Here is a 24,941-nt window from a genome sequence, read left to right on the forward strand (position 1 = left end):
AACAAAATCTCAGCAAGGAAACGGAAAATCTCAGGAAAGAAATAGAAGAGGTAAAGACCCAAGTGGGAATCTTAGAACTGAAAAATACAATAGCTGAAATGAAAAACTCCACGGCTGTGGGTTCAACAGCAGAATGGAGAGACAGAGGAAGGAGTCAATGAACCTGAGACAGAACAACAGAAATTGCTCGGTCTGAATAAGAGAGAGGAAACAGGCTGAAAAAAGAAAGAACAGAGAGCCTCAGGGACTTGGGGGACGGTAACAAAAGATCTAACATTGTGTCACTGGAGTTCCAGAAGGAGAGGACGGAGCGGAGAAAGAGGGTAGGGCTGAAAAGACACTCAAAGAAATAATGGCTGAAAACATCCCAAATCTGGCCAAAGACAAACCTGTAGACTCAAGAAGCTGGGAAAACCCCAGACAGGATAAATCTGAGGAAATCTACACCACAACATAGAGTCAAACTCTAAAATCTAAACACATGATCTTGTAACCTGTCGTAACCTGTTTTGCTTCATGACGTACTAATCAGCTTTCGCTAGGTTAGGCCGCAGTAACAAATGATCCCCACACGTCGGGGGCTTACGACAATAAATGTTTACTTCTCACTCGTGTCACATGTCTGGCTGATGTGCCTTCACGATTCCAGGGCCCAAGCCGAAGGGGCAACCGCATCTCAGTCCCATGGCGGAGGTCAAGAGCAGTGGCTGACCTGCGCAAGGGTTCTTAAGACCGCTGCTCAGACACGGCGTTTATCATGTTCACTCAGAACCCCTGGATGACGGTCACATGGCCACGCGCAGTGTTAGTGGAGAAATGCGTTCCGCCCACTCTGACAGGAAGTACTAGCAAGTCGGGTGGCAAAGTGTGTGAAGACTTGGAAACAAGAATCCAATCCACCACAACCTGCTCACAGCATCATAAACATTCATCTCCTTCCCGGCTGCCCCAACGATGCACTCGGCCTCCTCCCAAAGGCATCCCAAAAGTCTCAGCCGATCGCTGCACCAGACATTATGGCCAGGACCTCAGGATCCACCCCAGATCTTGGGGCAGCTTCTGCTGGAGACCATGAATGAAAAAGACAAATTATCCGTCCTACCCACTTCAACAGAGAGCAGTGGGACAGAGAAGAGGGACAGACAGGGAAACACGAAATACTCCCCATTTAAAAGGGAAAGGCAGCCTGCTCTAGGTGTGGGGTAACCAAGAGGCAGTCTTCCTGCAGCTGGGGAACGAGCTGGGAAAGTGAAAGAGACGTTCCCATGGCTGCATTTTAGGCTGATTTAGGGGAAAATACTTGGAGCAGAGTTAAAAAAATTTTTTTTAATGTTTATTTATTTTGAGACAAACAGAGAGAGAGAGAGAGAGAGAGAATCCGAGGCAGGCTCCAGACTCCAGGCTTTGTGCTGCCAGCACAGAGCCCGACACAGGGCTTGAACTCACAAACCACGAGATCACGACCTGAGCCGAAGTCAGACGCTTAACCGACTGAGCCACCGAGATGCCCCTGAATCAGAGTTTTAAATGGCTGTATTGTTTACTGTGTCATTGAAGACAAGTTCATCTATGTTTGGTGTTTGAATGCTTCTAGAGAACATTCCAACAACAAAACCTAAAGAGGATCCCAAACTGAAGTCTGAGGAAATTGTTGTTACTACAGAAACACGTGGCTCGAGGACGTAAGCAATGTCCCTTGCTGCCTTGTCTGAACCTTCACCTGCACCCACCCACCCACCCTGCTGTGGAAAGTATGCTTTAGGCACTGCTATTTCATCTCGGGCACGTCAAATTTGGGTGAAGCCCAGTTCTGAAATGTAGTGTTCTAAGTGTACTGACTCAGAATGTTCCCGCATGCATCACATCTTTGGAATGTTAGGGGAAATGATGCCAGACAAATGTGGCACGTAGTAAAGTAAAACGTGTCCGCTTGTTTGGAAACCAAAGGCTGTTGAGGGAAACGCAGGTTGGTCCCGGATTGTGTCGTTTTTGGCTTTTTTCAAGGATGCTTACAATACGGACAGTGAGATCATCATGGAGAACTAAATGAGAGTGACTAATTACACATAACCTAAATGTTCAAGAGCAGAAAAGGGGATTAAACAAGAATATATCCACTGGATGAAATGTGGGGCAATTACAAATAGTTTCAAAGAAATTTTAATGGTCCCCAATGTAAACAGACATATGATTGTAGGCATGTCTGCGTGCGCACACACACACACACACACACACACACAGAGCGTATTCACACATTAGAAACATACTCCATGATTAAAGGCACCAAAGGAAGAAAGAAAGAACAAGAAAAAGAAAGGCACCAAAGTAGTAATAGTGGTGATTTCTTGGTGGGGGATTCCAGAAGATTATTTTCTCTTTTTAAAATGTATTCTCCAAATTGTCTACAATGAACCTAAATTTCTGTCAGAATCAGAAAGAAAATCAAATCAAAAAGTCTTTTTTTGCTTTTTCAAAGAAACATCGTATTTTATCCCATGGCCTTCAGACCCTTGCCTGCTGTGCCTGGAAAGATGGCTGTGCCTGGGCCACCCCCATCTTCTGGGCCCCGCGGCCAGAGAAAGGCATGAGCATCCTTCTAGTATCTGTGTCCTACTTCCTCTACAAGCACTTTTTGTGGTCAGTGAATTTTGGTAAGAAGAAAAGTAAACACACTTCAGAAAACCATAAATGATGTTCCAGTCCTTTGTTTAGAAATGCCTAATTCAAAAACTCCCAAGTTGCTATAGATTGAATGTTTGAATCCCCCCCCCCCCCACCAAGATTCATGTTAAAGCCTATCCCCCAACGTGAGGCACCTGGGTGGCTCAGTCAGTTAAGCGTCTGACCTCGGCTCGGGTCATGATCTCGCGGTTTGTGAGTTCGAGTCGGCATCCAGCTCTGTGCTGACAGCTCAGAGCGTGGAGCCTGCCTTGGATTCTGTGTCTCCCCCTCTCACTGCCCCTCCCCATGTTCATGCTCTGTCTCTGTCTCTCAATAATAAAAAAATTTAAACAAAAATTTTTTAAGCAAAACAAAAATAAACCTGTCCCCCAATGTGACAGTATTAGGAAGTGGGGCCCCTGGGCAGGGATCAGATCATGAAGGTGGAACCCTCATGAACGGGATAAATGCCCTTAAAAAAGAGGCCAGGGAAAGAAAATGCCTGCCTTTCTGCCACGGGAGGGTATCCTGAAAAGGCATCTATGCACCAGGAAGTGGCCCCTCCCCAGACACCAGGTCTGCCAGTGCCATGACTGTGGACTTCTCAGTCCATGGACCTGTGAGAGATAAATGTTCCATGTTTATAAGCCACTGAATTTTGTTACAGCAGCGTGAAGAGACTAAGACACAAGTCAACAAGGAGATGGTTCTCTACCAAAATTCACATGCACCTGCCCTGAACAAAGTGACTATACAATTAATTCCTGTTAGGTGCAAGTGATTTTCACCAACCACTTGCTAATGTAATGTCTTACCAGCATCTAACACCTTTCGAGGTGAACTGCTGGTTTCCTGGCAGTAAATGTACTGCACCAACCTTTTCGTGTGCTGCTGTCACGAGGTCTTGGAGACGGCCTTGGGTTCAGAGCCCCAGCGCCAGGATCTCTGTGCTGGGATCACAGCTCTCTCTGTGGCAAGTCACGGTCAGAGTGGAAGGCCAAGTCCTCAGCAGTCTGAAATCTACGATGCAAACATGTCCTGTTAAGTACTGGTGGAAAAGCTGTCCTTTCTCAGGCATCAAGGGGGGGACACACGTACAGGGGAGGGTCTTCAAGAAAAGGCCCCAGACGGGTCTGAGACCCTGACCCTGACCACAGTGAAAGATGAAAGGCTTTGTCCTTCTTGCTGGAACAAGTCATTGAGAAAATGTCACCATCATTCTTGATCAAGGTGAACTGGATGTGCTGTGCCTTGTTCCGAAAGAAGAGGCCGCCTGCCTGCACTGGGGGAAAATGAGCAAGTCCTAGGATTAAGGGATTATCACTCCTCCCCCAACTCCACGATGAAAACCCAGCTTGTTCACTTTCTCAGGGGTTGGCAAACCACAGCCTGCAAGCCAAATCCAGCCTCCCACCTGCTTTTGTAAATGAAGCTTTACTGGAACACAGCTCTGCTCATTAACTTCCGTATTACGTACGATTGTACTTATACGACAGTGACAGAGGGCGGTTGTGGCAGAGACTGGATGGCCTATAAAGCAGAAAATACTTACTATTTGACCCTTTCTAGAAAAGGCGTGCTGACCCCCTACATACTTTCTGATATGCTTATCTCCATAAAGGAGTGAGTAGGAAGTCATATGCAAATGTTACTAAGAGTCCACAATTTCTACCTTAGGACAAGCTATATAAAAAAGGTAAGAAGTCATGTCTGTTGTCAGAAACTCTTTGGTGGCACAAAATTTTGCCCCTTAAGTAAATCCTGATTTTAAAAAAAGCGGGGGTGGTGGTTAAGAAGACCCTCTTCCCTTGCTGGAACAGGTGTCCTCAGAGGATTCAGCTGTGGGTTATGTAGGAAGACCGCCCCCCCCCCCCCCCGCCGTCATCTACCCACCCCCTCCCCGAGCTCCCCACTTTTTATCACAAAATAAGTTACACCAGGAGCGCTAAGGTGCACACTGTCTGTACTGTGGTTCCACCTCGAGGCAGAGGTTAGGGAATACTTGCATACTGAATACTGTATTTGCTAGAACATAGAGTGTATGAAACCCTCTGAACAGTTCCCATCTCTTGCTGTCCAGAAGACGCTCTCTCATTAAGTGTAAAAAAAAAAATCAGAGTATGGTCTACTCCAGAGAGAGGAGGCATCTCCAAGTTGGCAGACTCCTGAAACATACACCATGAAGTATTCTTTATTTCCATACTTCTTCTAACTTGGTCATGCTGATTTTGAAAAAAAAAAAAACAAAAACCTTTCCAAATGGTTAGCATTTAGCTATCTTGACAAACAGTTCCTCATGATATTCACCCGGATAGAACATCATTTCCTAACTATTTTGAAATGCAGTTCAACTTAGGAAACAGCACCATAAGCAAATTTTATACAGTAAATAAACTTTATTTATTCTTCCAAGATGACATTGCCAACAGTCACAGATCTGCATACAATACAGTATTGACTATTTACAATTTACAGTAGTATTTTTTTCCTCTGAAAAATATAAGTACAAAAGCTAAGTAAACAATGAGGTACTGCTATTTGGATTTATCATATGTATAGCTTAAAGAACTTTAGCAAATATTCAACAAATCTGGATAAAATATTCAATTAAATGCTCTAATTTATCAGAAAAAAATCCACTACGTTTCACCTCAAAATGTATTGCACAAGTCTTTAAAAAAAAAATCACCCTAAAAATAAATAGGAAGGGCAAGCAGTTCTTTAAAAAGAGGGACAAAAAGAATGGAAGAGAGGAACATTAAATGAGCCCATAAGTCAGGTTGAGTTATTCAAAAAAATCTCTTAAACGACATAAAACTCTTCCCAAGAAAAAAAACTGAAGAAAAAAGAAAAAACTATCACCATTTCTCCACTGATATAATCGATCTGAAAGGCAGTCTGCAATATTAGCTGTGGGCCAATGTCAGATTTTTCTTGGTCTTTGGCTCCATAAGGGGCCCTGAATAACAGCTTGCTTCTCCAAGAGGCAGATGCAGACAGTCCTCCACACTTGCCCAACATCACCACCCCGTTTCCTCAAGACGATGATCGGAGCCATGACTGGAAAAGAAGAAAGGAAAAAGGGTAAAGTTAAAATAGAATTATATTCTACGGTCTAGGGAATGAAGTAGAAATATTCTAAATAGTAAATCCTAAAAAAAAATCTTCTAAAAATTAATGTTCTTGGAATGATCTGACCTATATAGTCCGTGGTCCTGGAAAACAGGATGCTGCCGTGAAAACTGGAACTGCCACCTTCCACCAGGTTGTACCTGGAGAAGCCAGGAGGAGGCGTGCTGACTTGGGAGAACCTCACAAGGCCCCAGCTGCTCAGACTGAAAGAGGACACACAGCTCTTCCCTCTTCTCTTTGTGCTGATCTTTCTACTACGTATCACAATTCTCCCGGGATGATATGCACGGCAGCAAAGGATGGGAAATGAACAAACTCAATCTTAAAGACTAAAAATGCTGAGAGAAACAATGGTGATGAGTGATTCCTAATAAGGTTTCTCTGATTAAAACACTAAAGCCAGTAGCCCGGGTACGTTAGAATGCCACAAAAATAAATTACCAAATAAGATTAATGGAGATGAACTTTTTATACATATTTAGCAGAAAGAGAAAGTTTTAAAGTCTTCTCCATTTGTAAATGAAAAATATAATGCACTGACACTCGTGATGTACTCCCCATAGTGTATTATGTATAAAACCTGCTCAATAATCATGTTGGTCCTAGAAGCCTAGAGAAGATGAAAGATCTTCTGTCATATTTAAGTTCCTGTGTCAGTTAGTATTTTGAAACTTGGCTTGTGCTGTTTGTGGAAAAAGAAATTCACGCACAATTCAATAATGCTGCACACAGTGTCAATGTCATGTAAGACAAAAAAAAAAAAAAGCTGGGAGAACATTTCTAGTTTAAAAGAGACTAGAGAAATTGGGGCGCCTGGGTGGCTCAGTCGGTTGAGCGTCCGACTTCGGCTCAGGTCATGATCTCGCGGTTTGTGAGTTCGAGCCCTGCGTCAGGCTCTCTGCTGACAGCTCAGAGCCTGGAACCTGCTTCGGATTCTGTGCCTCCTCCTCTCTCTGCCCCTCCCATGTTCATGCTCTGTCTCTCTCTGTCTCTCAATAATAAATAAACATTAAGAAAAAAAATTAAAAAAAAAAAAAGAGACTAGAGAAACATGACAATGACATGTGATGTGCAATCTCGGCGTAGATCATGGAATTTAAAAGTCTGTGAAAGACATTATTTGAAAAACTGGAAAAATGTGAATGTTTACTATATACCAGATAACAGTATTATGTTAAATTTCCTGAGAGTGATAAATGTATTGTTGAGTCTGTAGGAAAATGTCCTTTTCTTAAAGATATTTGCTGAAGGATTTAGTTTTCTTTGCAAGTAACTGTCAAATGTGTGCAAACACAAGTGTTTGCAAGCAATGGTCACACCATTACAGACGGGAGGATATATATGCAGAGAGAGAGCAAGGGAGAAAATTTTGCAAAAGGTTAGGAATTGGTGAATATCGGTGAAGGGTCTACAGGTATTCACTGCACTAGTTTTACTAATCTTATGTTTGAAATGTTTTAAAAGAAAAGTTGACGTAGTCAATTGATCAATCAACAGAAATGCTGGAAGTGTGGTCACTTCCAGTGATAAAGGACAGTACTGAAATGCAAGAATACAATGACAAGCATGATGCAGTGTTTACAACATAAAAAAAAAAGGAAAATGTTAAGGGATTTATGAGACTGAAGATTGTTCTAGACAATCACTAAGGCAGGTTAATTGATACATAGTAAAATTGAAATGAGACTCGAATGTGGGCATAAATGATTTTTAAAGCTAAGAGGTTGAAAAAGAAAAGCTGTCTACTGGCATTTTAACCCTTAATACCATTAGCTGAATACTAGTTGAATTAACAATCACAATTAACAATCGAATGATGTCAATTATAATTAAGCTCTATTAATTGCAATCGAGCTTGCTTGTGATTTGTAAAAATTCCAGCCAAGTCTGAGGCAAAGAGGTACAAAGATGTACCCTAAATTTTAGGGGGTGCCAAGTCTAGCTAATAGCATGACTACTACACGGAGGCCACGGCAGAGGGGTTTAAAAGGGGAAGACCCATGACTGTGTGGAAACATCTAGATGCCTCCAGTTCAGTTAACAATATGTTAATTACTAACAGCCACACTCAATTGACGCAGGCTGCCCAAGGGTCTCCTGGGGACAGTTGTTTTCTTGTTACACTGTACCATCCCCGGAAGCAATAAAATGATACTTCTTTTAAATTAACTTTACTAGCCTTCACGATTTCAGGCTATAGCCTTGATAAGTGGACCTTATGATGTTTTGAAATCTGGTTTCGTGAAGTATATCACTTCACTTCTATCTAGAAAATGATTTTTCATTTCTCTCTCACAATTTTTATTGATTTCCAAGACTATGCTTGGGAAATAAAAACAAAAAAGATTATAAAATATATAATTTCTTTGAGTTGATAAAATTTCCAAGAGCAATTTTAAAACTTTCAATTACTATTTAAAGAAGTAAAACTTCCTAAAATTGTATAACTCTTCCGGTGGTGGTGATTAGTAATCTATTTATTAATCTATAAAGCAAAATTAACAGAAAACACTTATATTAACACATAGCATAATCATGTATTCATTAAACAAAAGAGCACAAGAATTCCAGCAAAATGGTTAGTATCATGCAACACGTTTGATTTTTGCACAAAAGACACAAGACATTATTCTTCACTCACCACATGCTAACTAAGCACAGACTGATGGTTTACTCAGAAGATACCACTGCGAGGTGAAGAATACTACAAGCCAGGAAGAAAAAAAGCTTATTGGGTTAGTTTTAAGACTTAATATAACATAGAGATTATATGTGTATATGAACTTCAAAGGACTAAACAGAATGTACTTAAAATTTTCTCAAATCTCCCCCAAGTCAAGGGAGCCTAGGCAAAGTATAAGGAACCTATAATAAGTCCCACCCATCCTAAGAAAATACAGTAATTTGTAGCTGAGATTTCATTTGCGACTTTAATTTAAAAATGTAAGCAACATAGTTAAAGATGCTTTCACACTTTAAGTAAATATTTATATAACATTAACTGGGTATGATTATTTGCCTTATAAAAATATTTTTCATAATTCCATTAAAGTACACATGAAATTTGATTTATATAATATCTATCAATTTACCATCAAAAATTGGGGGGAAATGGTGATGAATGTGAATACAGTAGGTCTATATGTTGAATTATCATTCCTAATATATGTCAGTTTTATCACTGAGTAATTTGCTTGTAATTCAACAGTATATCATCAGGAATGGTTTCAGCAAGGATAACCCAAACTGAAATTTCCATTCAAAGGGACCCAATCTCAAACATAGTTTTTACTGTAGCAACCTTCTTAAATTAATTCTTTGTCCTATCTAAAATGGTCATAATCTAAGATTATCGATTAGCTTTCTGGTTTGTTAAAAGAGCATCAGTAAAAAAAAAGGGGGGGATTATTTATAAAATGAGTCTATTCTTAGCGTGACGAACCTCAGAAGCATCATTTCATTTACCTTATTTAAGGGTACAGTTAGTAAGAAGCAACAAAATCAAAAGACAAACTAGAAAATAATATTTGCGACACAGCACACAACACAATAAGGTCAATACCCTCTTGAAAAACTTGCAGAAGTATGCAAAATACATATATATGCATGCTCCCTGTGTCTGTGCTTGTACGTCCTGAACAACTGCAAACAACCTAAGTGTCCATGAATAGGAAACTGGTGAACTACATTGTAGGACACCCGTGTAATCATACAATCGGCCATTGAAAAGAATAAAGGACATCAATTTGTAATGAGGTTGAGATAAAATAAAAATACGTTAAGTGAAAAAAGCAAGCTGTTGCATTGTGCCATTTTTATAAAATAATTAAGTGATTAAAAACATGACTATAAGAATATATATTTATAAAGCTTAGAAACCCTGGGGATATTCACCAACTATTGACAAAGATGATTGTGGCATGGTGGGAAGTGTCGGGAGGCTGAGAACACGAAGGTCTCCCTCTCTGTGTAACATGATTCCGAATCATTTGCAGTGTTTTCTTTTGCAATGACCACATATTATATAATTCTAACAGAATCGAGAGTCTAACCACTTTTGAGACAACAAATGTGTACTTCATCTGTACAGTTTTTTGTTTTGTTTTGTTTTCACTTCACAGCAGCTCTATTTGCACCTGTTTCCTGATCCACCTTCCAGGTATGCACTGAGCCCACGCAAAGGTGAGCCTCTTCTGGGATGAAAAAGTTCTCCATCTAACAGTGCTGAAAAGTTTGGATGAATCTGTTAACTCAGAAGAGATTTTTAGAATTCCAACCAAGGGGAGAAAAGTGCGAAACATGAAGTACAGACGGGTCAAGGGCAAGGATGGATCGAGAACTGGACACAACCCAAAGGATCAATGTGAAAGAAAAGTAAAAAACAAAGGCAACAGAAAATCAATTTTTAAAAATGACTAGAATGGATGGGGTGAAAATAAGCCAAAACTTCTCCATCAGAAGAGAAAAATTTTCTTTCAACGAGGTCATCAGGAAAATAGCTGTCTAGGTGAAATAACGTCGCTTTGCTAGCACTCTGAAAAGGAAAATGCATTTCTAGAAACATTTTTCAGAAGAGATGTCTATATAACAAAAGAACCTCTCAATTTCAAGAGATGATTTAGCACCTGATTGAAACAAACTTTCTTAATAAAATTACCCTAAATAATAACACTCTCCTTTAATAAAAAAAATCTGATGGCGTACTTTTAGGGCAGTTTTCTTCAGCACAAAATAGACGAGCCCAAGACTTTTGTATCCACTCTTGCTCCTACCCTGTTACTCAAATATCCAGTCTGCTCTGCCCGTCCAAACTGCCTAAACCATCACAAAATGAGGCACAATAAGCTAAGAGCTGAGAGAAGGTAAAAGGCTGTTCTCACAAAGATGAAAGTGTGTGTATTTGGTACGTGCGTTTTCTTTTGAACTTCTGCCTATTGTATAGAAGGCAATTTTTTCCCAGTTGAAACAAATCCAAAACTTTAAAATCTACAAATAATCGAGAACTTTAGAAGGAAAGAAGCCTTAGGAATAGAACAATCCACCGTGCTCATTTTACGAGCAAGGGCCAGAAACATGGAAAGGGCCTGCTCCAAGCCTACCAGGGTTGGGCTGGTGAGATCCACACTCACCACAGCAGTGCCACTCGCTCTGATGGGGACAATTTCTGAGATGACGTCATTCCTGTGAAATGACCTGGCTGTCCTACTGACGTCTTTAATGACTGATCTCACACACAGTAATATTAACTCACCAACCTAAGTCTCCTTTTCCAGGAAAGACTAATTCTACACCCACATGTTGCTCTCTGGTGGCTAAGGGATCGTCACCACCACCCCTGCCACCATCTCAAAAACCCAGGGCAGGCACTATAGTCTGGCCTTCCAATAATGCTAACAAGATGATGTTCGTTTTGTGAAGGACCTGAGGCTCTGAGACTTGTCAATGAAGGACGTAGGATAGCCCTTCTCTACACATCACAGCCTTCGGATAAACCAGAATTTAATTATGCTCTACAATTTAATCTTACTTGACAGATAACGACTTCTCATCTATGAAATGTCATCTTGAAATTAGGTTAAACTCTGAAACCACTTATTAAGTAATAACTGTTGTGATCTAGAATGGGGTGTTTCGAAAACAGACTGTAAAACTCACTGAGGGGAGGGGAAGTAAAATAAAAAGGGGATACACTGAGAAAGATCTTACCAGCAGTCACAGAAATGTTTGGCCGATGCCAAAAAGCTAATGCGTAATCACCAGAGTCATGAAGCCAGTTTTTAGACGGTCTCCTCCTACAATACCCAGTAAATACTGCAAACACTGATGTGGCTGCACACTGTCAGCTCTCAGCGCAGCTCACACTCTCTCTCCAGCATCCCAAATATTAATGGGTGGGGAGGGCAGCTCTGAAACGTGTTCGGGGTTGTTTTGGTTTACTTTTCCCAGCCTTTCAGCCTTCACAGCTAAAAATAACAAAGCACTCAAGGTTGCTGATTTTAAATACGAGGGAAAACACAGCTCCACGTTTATAACAAATTACAGAAGAGATCCATTTGGAACATGCGTTTAAAGCTAACACGACTAAGTAGTTTTTAAATGTTCGCGTAATAAACTGCTAAAAAGGCTGGTTTTCTACACATTTATATATCTTCCTATTGGAAAGATAGTTTCTATATTTACATTGAAAGAATATAAATATCTTTCTATTGGATATCTTATCTTTCTATTAGAAGAAGATACGTCACTCTTTTTTGCAGTGTTTTTTCCTAATCGGCTACGGACACTGGACAGGAGTAAGAAATAGGTTGTAATTCCAAGAGTCCTGTTCAAAGATAATGATTCTTATTGCTCATTTTATGAACGACACCGGTCTTAAAGGCAAATATGTCTCTTGGCTCAACCTTCTCAATCAACAACAATCTTAATCTTCCATCAAATATAAAAGCACAATCATGAATCACTATCAAGTACCAGGAATCTCAAACCAACAAAGAGTGACTCAAATTGATTTACAGGCCATCAGTGGGCCTCACTTCATGCTCATTATAAGTTATTTCCTATTTCCTAAGCATCTACTTTTATTATCTGAATTACATGACTTAGACATATCTTTCATTCATGCATGATAAATGGGTACTACCTCTTCCCCCGAAAATTAAAGGCTCCACAAGGTCAGCAACCATTATCTTCCACGTCTTCAATGCTCCTATACCGGCCACAACAAGCAGGAGAGTATGTGTGTGCTGACTGCACTCATTCATTAAGCAAAAGATAATGATGGATAAGACTCTGCTTAAAGTAGCAGTGGAAAGAGTGGTACTTTCTTCCTGGGCAAATCAGCCTCTGAGACAAGGGAGGATTATTTCAGGAAGGAATAAACAGTCACCATTTCATTCCTATCCAGAATGAATACCACTTTATTCAGGAATAAAGAATGTGATGGTTTTCAAAGATTTCTTTTTAGTGAAACTAAAAAAAAAAATTCCATCTCCTTTAAAAGGTTTTTTTTTTTTTTAACAGGGTTCACTATTTACATGTATCAGTTCAATTAATTTCCTTCAAGGCGAACCAGTCTAAGACTGCATGTGTGTATGGGGTGAAGGGGGATGTTTCCCACCGTATCTGCCGTGGCCATGACTTAGGATGAATCTAAACTGTAAAGCAAATCCGGATAAAATGTAGCCCAACAATGAGAGTTTGCCATACCCCAACATCAAGATGATAAAGAGGCCATGGGAGAATGAACAAAGGTGCATTAGATCCTTTAAAAATATCTTCTTAAACAGGCCATAATGACAGAATCATGTTGACAGGTTCCAATTGCACTGGAGAGTTTTATTTACACAAAGGCAAATTCAGTGAGGAGACAAACTACTCTGAGCAACTACATTTTAGAACTGTTTGCTATAATTTAAAACAACATTCTATTGGTGAAGGGCATACATTATAGTGACATACTTCTTATAAAAAATATGTATAACCAGAGGGGCTCAGCTGGCTCGGCTGATTAAGCATCCAACTGTTGTTTCGGCTCAGGTCATGATCTCAGGTTCATGAGATCGAGCCCCATCTATACTGCACTGACATTAGAGAGCCTGCTTGAGATTCTCTCTCTCTCTCTCTCTCTCTCTCTCTCTCTCTCTCTCTGCCCCTCCCCTACCTCTCAAAATAAATAAATAAACATCAAAAAAAATGTATAACCAGAAATAACTACAGAGGTATAACAATGTTTTTCAGGCCACTAGATACCAGGGAGGAATACTTTCCAAAAAACACTTAATGTTAGCCAAAATAATTGTAACTGTCTCAGAAAATATACAATAGATATATGACAAAATATGCAATAAAGTACTAGGACAAAGGTCAGGGATGCGGGGATGACCTTGGAGAAAGCAATGCATCAGAAGAGAGAAGCCATACCTGGCTGGCTCAGTCAGTAGGGATGCAATTTTTTTAAATTTTAAGCAGACTCCACGCTCAATGTGGGGCTTGAATTTATGACCCTGAGATTAAGAGTTGCACGCTCTACCCACTGAGCCAACCAGGAGGAGCCCTGGGATGCAACTCCAGGTATCTGGCCTGGAGAAGAAAAGCCTTCCATTCAGGCCATTGACAGATTTTTTGGTTGAGTTCCATAGGTAAAAACCGGAAGAAATTGGTGACCACTGCAAGGAAGGAAGATTGGGGCTCAAGATAAGCAAGAACTTTTGTTAAGAGACGTAGTCTGTTGAATTAAGATAGGATGCTTTAGGAGGTAATGACTTAGTCCTTACTGGAGATGGTCAGACACAGGCTAACCCATCACTACGGAGAAGACCTTTGCTTGCTTCAGTGAGGAGAGAGAAGAGAACAGCGGTGCTGAAATCTTAAAACAGGTAGAGAAATGGGGGAGGACGTGGAGGGTGATGCAGGCTACCAGCAAGACAAGAAAAGGAAGGAGAAAGAGAAAGCTGAGGCAAGACCCGAGACTTGCCAACAAATTTCACACTGTGCTTAGGATGGATCTTTTCTTACTGCATTACTGGCCCAGAGCAAAAAGAAGTCAGGCAAGGGGATTTTGCATAATTTATGAAGTGTGTATTTATTTCATTTCAATCACATCTGACTTCACACAAAGGTTCTAATAATTCCGTTACTACATCTCCCTTGCTGGGTATGTAGCAAAATGCAAGCTCAAAAATGCTTACATTCTTTCAGTCAGAATTACTGTATTTGAAAACCACTACGGAGGATAAGGAAATATAATACAGAACATCTAACATCATGGTGTAATCTGATTAAAAATTATTACTGGATATACCAGGACAAATGCCTTTTCTGTCCTTTCCATAAACAGCCCATGTTCTGGAAATCCCAGATAGCACCTGTGGGTGTTAACCTCATAAAAGCTATTGAAAAAGACTGTTCTTTCCTTGAAGACACCAATTCCTATTTGCCCTCGGTTAAACTTTCTTAATGTAGATTCGCTCTCAGTTTTTACGCTACAGTACAATAAAAATGAAACATTTAAAATGTCTTTTACCACCTCAGTGTCTTTGTAAATGAAACAGAGCATGCGATAAAGTCAGAGATTGCGATAAAGTCGTCTTCTATCCGTAGCCTATTTTAAAGCTTACCATTAGCCGAGCATCTTCTCTTTCCAAAATTTTCTGAGTCTGATCATCAGGGAACTTCAGGACAGTGGTTATAACCTTCGCCATGGTCTACAAGAAAAACAAGAGATGATCACAGACAGTTGAGCAGATGGCGTTTCACCCATTCTGACACGTTCTGCTGGTGGGATTCTTTAGTGCTCTCAATGGAAGCCACGACCAAAGAAGTATGATGTGAAGATATTAGGCAAGGAAATAACAGCCAACACTAGAATTTCAATTTAAAAGGACTCTCCACAATGCCTGGGTTGGTATCATTTCAAGAAGATGCAATTATGATAGCATGAAGCTATACGAAGTTCTAATGCTCTTGGCCCTTTATCGTATTAAAATGGAACTTTATTACTCATTCATTTCAGAAGGCTTTTCACTTATAGAAATCTATCTAGAAAGTAATGTATTGCCAAGCTCTAAATCATCAGAAGTTCAGCTTTAACTAAATCACATCATATATCTCATACACATGGGCTACTGCATGAACATGAACATGCTTAGTAGGTATTTTTTACAACATGCAGCACATCAGCCTAATAGAAATACAAATTACATTTTAAATAAACACGAGATGTTTTGTTGGGTAGAAAACATGATGAATCAAAACATTACACATGGTGGCTTGCAAAACAAGATCATAAATTGTGCAGATCTAAATGCATATACCGTAAGTCAGACTGTCACCCATAAGCTCGTGGAAAATTCTCCTCAAAGGTTGAAATTCCCTATTTTGTATCAAGATGAGATGTTTTGAGGGAGACAGAGAGGAAAGAAGATACCTTATGAAATAAGATACACTCACGAAATAAGTAGGATAACAAGTTCAGTGCTTACATACAAATTCAGGGGCTAGTGCTCTCCCCCAAGGATGCCCACAGAGGACGGCAGGGGCACCTAGGGAACTCACTGTAACGTTCTTTGTTCACGGTTACACACACTGTGTGCGTGCGTGTGTGTGTGCAGGGGGCGGGGCTGGGGACCAGAGAAGGTCACTGAGGAAAAGAGGACATAATAATCAAAAATTTTACATTTCTCGGGGTGCCTGGGTGGCTCAGTCGGTTAAGCTTCCGACTTCGGCTCAGGTCATGATCTCATGGCTCGTGAGTTCAAGCCCCACGTCGGGCTCTGTGCTGACAGCTCAGAGCCTGGAGCCTGCTTCCGATTCTGTGTCTCCCTCTCTCTGCCCCTCCCCCATTCATGTTCTGTCTCTCTCTGTCTCTCGAAAATAAATAAACATTAAAAAAATTTTTTTTTAATTTTACGTTACTCACATCATTAGAAAAAAAGGTAGAATTATCGCCAGGAAGGAAAGAAACTAACATTTTTTAAATTCCTATTATGTGCTAAGCCTAGGCCAGGCACTTTACATACTTCTAATATTCGTTTCAACTAACAGATCAACTAATACTATTCTTTAATCACAAACCCCATACGTGGCAAGGTTTCAGCACCCATCCCTCCTTTTACCTTTGCCTCTGCCATTCTGAGAATCAAAAAAAAAAAAAAAAAAAAAAATACCATTTAAACTCTTGGAGAATTCCAAAGGCATTTTACAAAAACCCTCATCCTTTAAAGTGTATTGCCTAGACAGAGTCTTCACGTTAAAGCGAAATCGAGAAACTAAGCATATATGTGGCCTTAAATGGCAAGAGAAAATAAGAAGTGGTTAAGTTTGTCCGTATTCTTTTTATTAACACTCTGAAGCAATTTTAAATGGTTTTGGTATACTGTCTACGAAGACTGTTTTTAGGAAGCAACAAACACCTAGAATTTAGGGACTCATGATTATAGGAACATTTCTTTAATGTCAATAGCTTGTAAGGTTCAAAGCACCCAAGAGTCCGTTTATATTCACCATGAACCACACACGCACATGCAAGTATGTCTGTCAAAAGACCCCAGAACTGTCGCTAGGTGTTTCCTCACGTTTCTAAACGTTAATGAGGAACCCACCTCTAAATTCACCAGTGATCCTGAATCTGCAGCAGATTACCCAGCAAAGACTTAAAGCTCTTCCCTGGCTTACCAAAACGCACTTACATGAAGAAACCCAGGCGCTCTCTGCCTGTCAGACTGTCTACTCTACGTACAGTATCCTCGGGCCCTGGGAAGTAAGGAAAAGTTCAAATGAGCCACCTGGTGGAGAGGCCGTGTCTCCTGCCAGGTCTTCTTTAAGGAGGGGCTTTCCTAAAAGGTTACAATGAGAAACACTTTCTACCGAGAAGGAGAACAGACTGAATTTTAGTGTCCGTTAACAGCACGGGAGGACCACAACCCGAGAGAAGGAAAGTGAAGAAGACAGAGGAAGCTTCGTGCCGTAACAATGTGTGTCCTGCATGTGGTCTTCTTACAAAGTCATCTGCCTCATCAAGTAAGGAACACCGTGTGCAGAAGCAGAGGAAGGAACACAGGGGGGATGACACACATATCCCGCTGGACGAGGGTCAGAGCACAAAGGCCACGACACACACTGGCTCATTCTAAGGCCGCAACCCGGTTTCCATTTCAAACTCTTTGTTACTGTGTAGAAATTAAGGAAACCGGTGAAAGATGTGTCTAAAACCAGCTCTGATCTTGTCAACCTCAGCTCAAGGGCTAGCCACCCCCCGATGCCTACAGGCAACACTCGGAAGTCATCCCGGGCCCTCCACACTCTGTACAGCCCTGGAAGGAGTCACTTCCAGCACACAGATCCAGTGTTTCAGTCGGACCAGACGACTAGTCATTCCAAAACCCGATGTCCCGCCTTGGACCTTCTGTCTAGACTTTCCCTCCCGTCTGAGCGCCTCTGTTAAAATCAAACCACACCTGCATACACCTCATCCCACTTTAAAGCCCAGCAGATACACCTGCTTCTCCATGATGCCCCCCTTGACCTTCTCACAAGCAAACAGGAGAACTCTGTGCCTCTCTTGACAGCCCCGGCTACGTTCTGCATCACGTCAAGCTTAACTACAAACAGCTCCACTTTGCTACTATAGAGTAAACTCCTTAGAATTAGGGACAGTGTCACATTTCATCTTCGTATCCATCGGGGTGATAAACAGAAGGCCACATGGAGCAAGCGCTCAATAAACACGCAGTAAATTAAGCAGAGCGTCTGCTACCGATGTTCTAGATCGGCCTGTACACTGTGATGGCACGGTGACTGCCTGACCATTTGTAGCAACCAGGTGCACTGAGTGTTGAAGACAAAAGGCCAGGGAGAGCCCTCGGCAGCATGGCTTCCCAGGCAGGTGTCAGACGGGGCGTGGGGACATCCCTTCCAGCTGTCTCCTCAGGCACAGCCTCAAACTAACCGCACGGCCCTGACGGCGCAAGCTGGCGCCCGGCACATCTCACGTTTGCGCCGGGTCTTTCTTCAGGAGGACTCAAGCTCTGCAGGGCTCCTACCCCGCACAGTTCACAACCTCCAGAAGACACGGTCTGAGGCACGTAAATATTTTATTTAGCGACACTGGGATCACAGCTTTACATTCACAAATGAACCAATACGGCTAAACTGCTGAGAGGCTTTTTTTTTTTTTTTTTTTTTAAGATATATCCTTCTCCCTTCCCTACAATAACAAGGTAACATTAAATTATTTACCCCACCTCAAATACGGGCTGCTATCCAATACAAGTCTTAATAAGAGGAAGCTATATGTCATTAGCTTTATTTATTTTTTTATTATTTTTCCATTAGCTTTACTTTTAAAAAGATAAGGAGAAAATTAGTTTTAGCTGTTCCCTGAATTAAAAAAAAAAGCCCTTTAAGAAAAAAAACACTGAATCACTGTGAATTAATATATCCCTCTGAATTACATGTTCAGGATCACACTAGATATTACTTTAATTTGAAACTATTTGATATAATGAAATGAGATTTCTACAGATATTATGGATTAAAACAACTTCCACTTCTATAACTCCTAGTGTTTAGCAGAATCTATAGTCTATAAATTCATAATATTCTTTTAAGAGATTTCTTATGTCCTTACTTTTTAGGCTTTTAACACACCTGCCAAATTAATCCCTGAACTGGCTTAGCACTCCTTGACTTAGTAACCCCCCAAGGGACCCCTAAGTTAAAAACACTGATTGCTCTTAAAAATGGAAAACTCATGATCCCATCCTCGGCCAAGGTATATGGACAATGTAAAAGTTTATGAAGGTAAAAAGTTGAAGCAATGTCGGAAAAGAAATTGCTTTAAATGAAAAATTTGTTTGAGGAAAGGTTCATGAATTTCCCCTAAATACATGGTTCAATTCAATTCAAGATATATTTACCAAAAGTCCAATATAAGGCTCTTTTAAAAACACTGCAGGGAATACAAACAAGAAAAAGACAAGACTATACACTCAAGAACCTTACAATAATTTAATATTCCAGAAAACAAATTTAGCCAAGCATTATTACCTATATGATGTGGTAATTTTAATGACTGATATTCCATATGTTTTGAAATGATTTTCTCACTGTAACTAAAGTAAAATATTTAGAAATACCCCTAAGTAGTCATTCTTAATTATGACCATTTCCAATACTTCCACATTATCTTGAAGTTTCCATGAAAATGAAATCAAATTTTGACTTGACTCTAAAATTTCAAGTCAAAAGTAAAAATACCCATGTTTTACAAAATATTAAGTCAGTGAGATTTCTATTTTTAGTATTTAGCATCATCCAACAGTATTTTTTAAATTAATATTTTATAACTGAAACAAATATAAGCAAGATCTACAAACCATTTGTGTAAACAATGAACTATAACACAATTAATTACCTATCCCTATCACCTTTTAGCATGTGTGGTCTGCTAACAGTAAAATATGGCATCAATACGTGTATTTAAGTATTAGAAGTGGGCACATTTCCTTTTAAATTAAGCCACACGCCAAGTCACCAGAAATTATTTATACCTTAGTCTCACGACCCATCATATACTCAAAAAGCACTTTTCGCAAATACTCAAACTCGGTAGGTTCTCCAAAGAGCGAGACATCAGTATGATACAAATTGCCACCTGTCAAATAAAAAATAAAAAAAAAAATCAAATCTTAAAGAAAATCCAGATCAACTACTTATTACTTAGACACCAGACAAAGCAAGGCATAACTCTTATATTAATTATATTGTACTGTGTAGTATTGTACACATATACATAAAGTATTTCAATGGTATTTTTCCCTTGGGAAAGAAAATTAGAATTATTATAGCAATTTTATTTCTCAAATCTTTTCCTCCTCTTCCTCCTCCTCCTCCTTTTGGCATGGCAATTTTAAAAGACTATACTTAGGAAATACAAAGATTCCTTAAAACTGGTATTTCTCTCCTCAATATTCTGTGGTTGACTGCAGATATTCCGCAATGAGTGAAATTAACAATAATTTTTTTTTATTAAGAATTTATTATATCAGTATAGCATTCTAGTTTTTCTAGTATTCCAAACCTAAAAGCACTTAGGTTTAAATCAAATTTTCAAAACTGTTTTGAAACACAGGATCGATAAAATAACTCGAAAACACATGAAATATTAATGCCATTATAGTGGTTTTCAAATATTTTGATTCGACATCTTAAAGCCTGTCATAAGAAGTTACAGTTCATCTGTTAATCAAGCCCCATTTCAGCCTAAAAGTAAACAATAATTACAGTTCAGGTATATGAAATCACACTGAATATTACTACGTGTATATTTATGCCTTGATAACTCCGAAGTTTTTAAAAAACTGAATCAATAACAGATCACACTGTGCTGTAGGATAATATAATAAAGCTTCCACTATGAGAGCTATGAACAATAAGTGAGCCTCTAAATGCCAAAGCTGAAAGCAGCCTTTTATTGTAACTTTATATTCCTTTTGGCTGAGAATTTAAGTCACCATTTGCTCAGTGAAAAGAAACAAACAAATGAAAGCTGAAGTACTATTCACACGTATGAGATTGGCAAAGTCCCCAAAGTCGGATAACATCTGAGATTGGCAAAGTCCCAAGAGTCGGACAATTCCAAGCACTGGTGAGTACGCAGAACAACGGAGATGCCTGTGCATGTGCGGAGTGGGCTGATACAAGCACTCTAAACAACTTCACATGACTCTGCAGAACTTCCTGAAGTGGAAGGATGAGCATGTTCTGTAACGCAGTAATTTAATTCCTACCAGTACATCCTAGAGAAATGCTTCATATGTACACCAGAAGTCAATGTTCACAGTTACACTGTTTATAAAAGCAAAATTAAGACAGTTCAAAGGTCCACCAATAGGAGAATAAGTAAAGTATGGTATAAAGATACAACATATTGTGAAAATCAGCATTCAAAATGGTTAAACTATAGCTTCACACACATTAAAATTAACAACTCAGGAAACTGATGTTGGCAAGGATGCAGAGAAAGGGGAAAACGTTTGCACCGTTGGTGGGCATGCAAACTGGTACAGCCGCTCTGGAAAACAGCATGGAGGGTCCTCAAAAAACTAAAACTAGAACTACCCTACGACCCAGCAATAGCACTGCTAGGTATTTACCCAAAGGATACAAAAATGCTGATTCGAAGGGGCACACGCACCCCAATGTTTATAGCGGCACTACTGACAACAGCCAAAGTATGGAAAGAGCCCAATGTCCATCCACTGATGAATGGATAAAGATGTGGTATACGTATACAATGGAATACTGCTTGGCAGTGAAAAATAGTGAAATCTTGTCATTTACAACAAAGTGTATGGAACTAGAGTATATTATGCTAAGTTAAATAAGTCAGAGAGAGACAAGTATCATAGGATTTCACTCATATGTGGAATTTAAAAAACAAAACAGATGAACATAGGAGAAAGGAAGGAAAAAAATTAGGTAAAAAGACAGAGGAAGGAAAAACATAAGAGACTCTTAAATACAGAGAACAAACTGAAGGCTGCTGGAGGGGCGGTGGGTGGGGGAATGGGCTAAATGGGGGATGGGTATTAAGGAGGACCCTTGTTGGGATGAGCACTGGGTGCTGTATGTAAGTGACGAATCACTAAACTCTACTCCTGAAATCAATACTACACTGTGTTAACTAATGTGAATTTAAATTTAAAAAAAAAAAAAAAAAAAAAGGTTGAACTATAGCTTCACACCTATTAGAATGAAATCCAAAATCATAATGCTGGGTGAAATAAAGGCAAGAACATGCAGAATACATATAATCTGATATCATTTCTATACAGCCCAAACATTAAAGTCACTTGTTTTAGGGAACAGTACGTATACACGTTACCAGTGGTCACCCTCGGGAGAGAACGGAGATACGAGACTGAAGAGCAGTACGAGGAGCACTGACGATGTTCTAGATGGTGAATTCACAGGTGTTAACCGTCTTCATACTTGATATTTACACCCTGTGTGTTTGTACGTTTGGAATATTTCACTTTTAAAAAGCGTACACTTTTAAAGACCCAATTCACTCAAACCACACTCAGCAAATACAGAGCGCCCAGAACTAAATAATGACAATGTACTATTTCCTCTTCAAAAGCCATCTCTCTAGATATCACCCTTAAGTGTTTCATTCCTCTAGATTGACGCAAAGTGTAAGAGTTTACAATGTACACTTTGCAGAAAAATAATTGATTTTATTATTATAAACATGTAGATCACTTACATCTAGCCATTTTCCTGGACAAGTAATTAATACTGTTTTCCAATGCATGTACCCTTTCCTGTCTTCTCCCTAACAGTGGCATATAAAAGAAATTTCTTCCTCTTTTTATAATTCTTACTTTGGGTTTTAAGCAATGAGAGTGGAAATCAGTTATCATTCAAATAAAGATGCTTGCCAAATTGTCTACCCATTGCTTCTTGTGAGTCTTTCCAAATAACTTTGTGGGAATATTGCTCAGCATTTTTAATACGATCCTTTACCTGGGCCCAATTCCAAAACGCACAAGTGGAAAATCCATTTAACTACACTTAGCACAACCTTAATCAACTAAGCGTATGACAGACAATTTTAGTTAAAAGCAGACATGCTCAGATATCCTTCAAAAATGCACAAGAATGTCTCCTGAAAATGCATTTACTTAACTGGAAAATAAAAACGAGAAACAAATTTTACATTTACAATCACACCTAAGAATAAATGTAAGAAGAGAGGTACAAGAGGTAGTCAGAACAATAAACATTATTGACTGAAATTACAGAAGTCCTAAGTAAATGTTGAAAGATCATGATTATGGGTTGGAGACTCAATCCCATATAGGTGCCAATTCTCCTCAATTTTTCTATAAATTCAATGCAATCCTAATCAAAACCTTCCCAGGTTTGGGTGTGTGTTATGAATGCAATTTTACAATCTGATTCTGAAACTTAAATTGACAAAGAGTTAAGAATAGCTAAGACATTCTTGAAAAACAAAGTAGGAGGGCTTCCCCAACTAAACAGCAAGATATATTATAAAGTCATCATAATTGAGTGAGGTGTTACAGCAGGCAAAGACAAATTCACGTAGGAGCTATACCCCAGATAGATAACAGGGCACATTTCCGCTTACAGAAGAATGCCAGTTAATATCTGCACAAGAAATGGTAGGATCTGAATGATCACCGTTACACAATGACTGGTGAAACAACCGATGTTGGCCAACGGTCACCACTGGGTGCTAACGTCTAAGGCGAAAGGTGAGGAATCAGACTGACGGCACCCGGAACCGTGTGAAAGATACTGCTAAGATAACGTGTGTCTTTCGCTGGGAGGCAACAGGCAGTACGGCTCCCTTGAGGAGGCACCACTGCCAATAACACAGTCTCCATCTGATCAAGCCCCTCGTTCTAACGACCAGGGGCTGGAACACCAAGAGTTCAGAACGTGTGAAACTTGAGCACAAGTAATTTGGTCTCTTGAATAAATAAAGGGGAAAAGAAGAGAGAAAGAGAGAGGGAGACAGAGAGAGACAAGGAAGGCAGACTTTTAAAAGAGATTTAAGCAATTTCTCAATCAAATGCAAGGTACGGATACTACTTGGCTACTGATTCAAATAAACCAACTGTTTACCACCATCACCACAAGAAAACATTTGTGAAGCTACAGGTAAGTTTCACTGTGACTAGTTATTTGAACATACTAAGGAATCGCTGTGAAAGTTTTTGGTGTGATACTAGCACTATGCTTATTGGTTTCATTTTATCTTATTTTTTAATGTGTATTTATTTTTGAGAGAGAGAGAGCGAGAGAGAGCATGAGCAGGGGAGGGGCAGAGAAGAGAGGGAGACACAGAATCCAAAACAGGCTCCAGGCCCTGAGCTGTCAGCACAGAGCCTGACGCGGGGCTCGAACCCACGAACCGTGATATCATGACCTGAGCCGAAGTCAGATGCTTATCCGACTGAGCCACCCAGGTGCCCCTAGTACTACAGTTATTGTGAAGGAATCCTTTGTATAGATGTATACTGAAATTATTTATATCAAATAAGATATGATATTTAGGACTGACTTTAAAATAATCCAATAGAGCAAGGTTAGGAAAGGTTGGGGGTACAGATGAATCAAGATTAGATATGTCTTAATAATTGTTGAGGGTGACGTGTACATGTGTGTTCATTATATACCACACTTATTACTTTTCTATACGTCTAAAAAATAAAAAAATTAAGACAATAAAGACACCAGCTAGTAAATATCTTTACAATACATATATACATATACACACACACATACATATATGTATACATGTATATGTAGTATACAAAACAAGGATTAATATTCAGAATTGTTTTAAAACTGCAAATCAAAGGAAAAGGAGAGATAACCTAATCTTAGAAGACAAAAAAGGAATGGCTGGGACTTCGCAAAAGAAGAAATAAAGCCAAAATGAATGAATAAAAAAATGAACAATCATATAAGATGTTCAACATGATTACTAGTAAGAGAGAGGTAATTAAAATCACAAGTCATAGCTTAGCATTAAGGGCCATAGCCAAGCATTAAGGGCCTTTAATAAAGTTAGCACCGCTGAATTAATTTAGCACCAGCATTAAGGGGCTGGA

The 24,941-nt window shown here is 39.6% G+C and overlaps 1 protein-coding gene across 8 annotated transcripts in view; it reads right to left on the bottom strand.

Annotated features, from left to right (window-relative positions):
- Positions 1–5,037: 5,037 nt before the first annotated feature.
- The window catches only part of GOLGA4 (golgin A4), a 126,937-nt gene continuing 107,033 nt past the window's right edge, over positions 5,038–24,941 (bottom strand). For 6 of the 8 annotated variants that reach the window (XM_019418680.2, XM_019418677.2, XM_053904014.1 and 3 more), the window contains 4 exons: positions 19,842–19,945; positions 14,910–14,996; positions 8,435–8,497; positions 5,038–5,721 (listed from right to left, as the gene is read on the bottom strand). In XM_019418680.2, coding sequence (XP_019274225.2) covers positions 8,468–8,497; positions 14,910–14,996; positions 19,842–19,945 — 221 coding nt within the window. In that variant the 3' untranslated portion in view covers positions 5,038–5,721; positions 8,435–8,467. The remainder of the gene's footprint in view (positions 5,722–8,434; positions 8,498–14,909; positions 14,997–19,841; positions 19,946–24,941) is intronic. The other 2 variants (XM_019418687.2, XM_019418678.2) reach the window with 1 other exon arrangement.

Source organism: Panthera pardus, unplaced genomic scaffold, assembly GCF_024362965.1.
Source record: "Panthera pardus isolate Hobbes unplaced genomic scaffold, ASM2436296v1 HiC_scaffold_16, whole genome shotgun sequence".
In the NCBI taxonomy this organism is placed as follows: domain Eukaryota; kingdom Metazoa; phylum Chordata; class Mammalia; order Carnivora; family Felidae; genus Panthera; species Panthera pardus.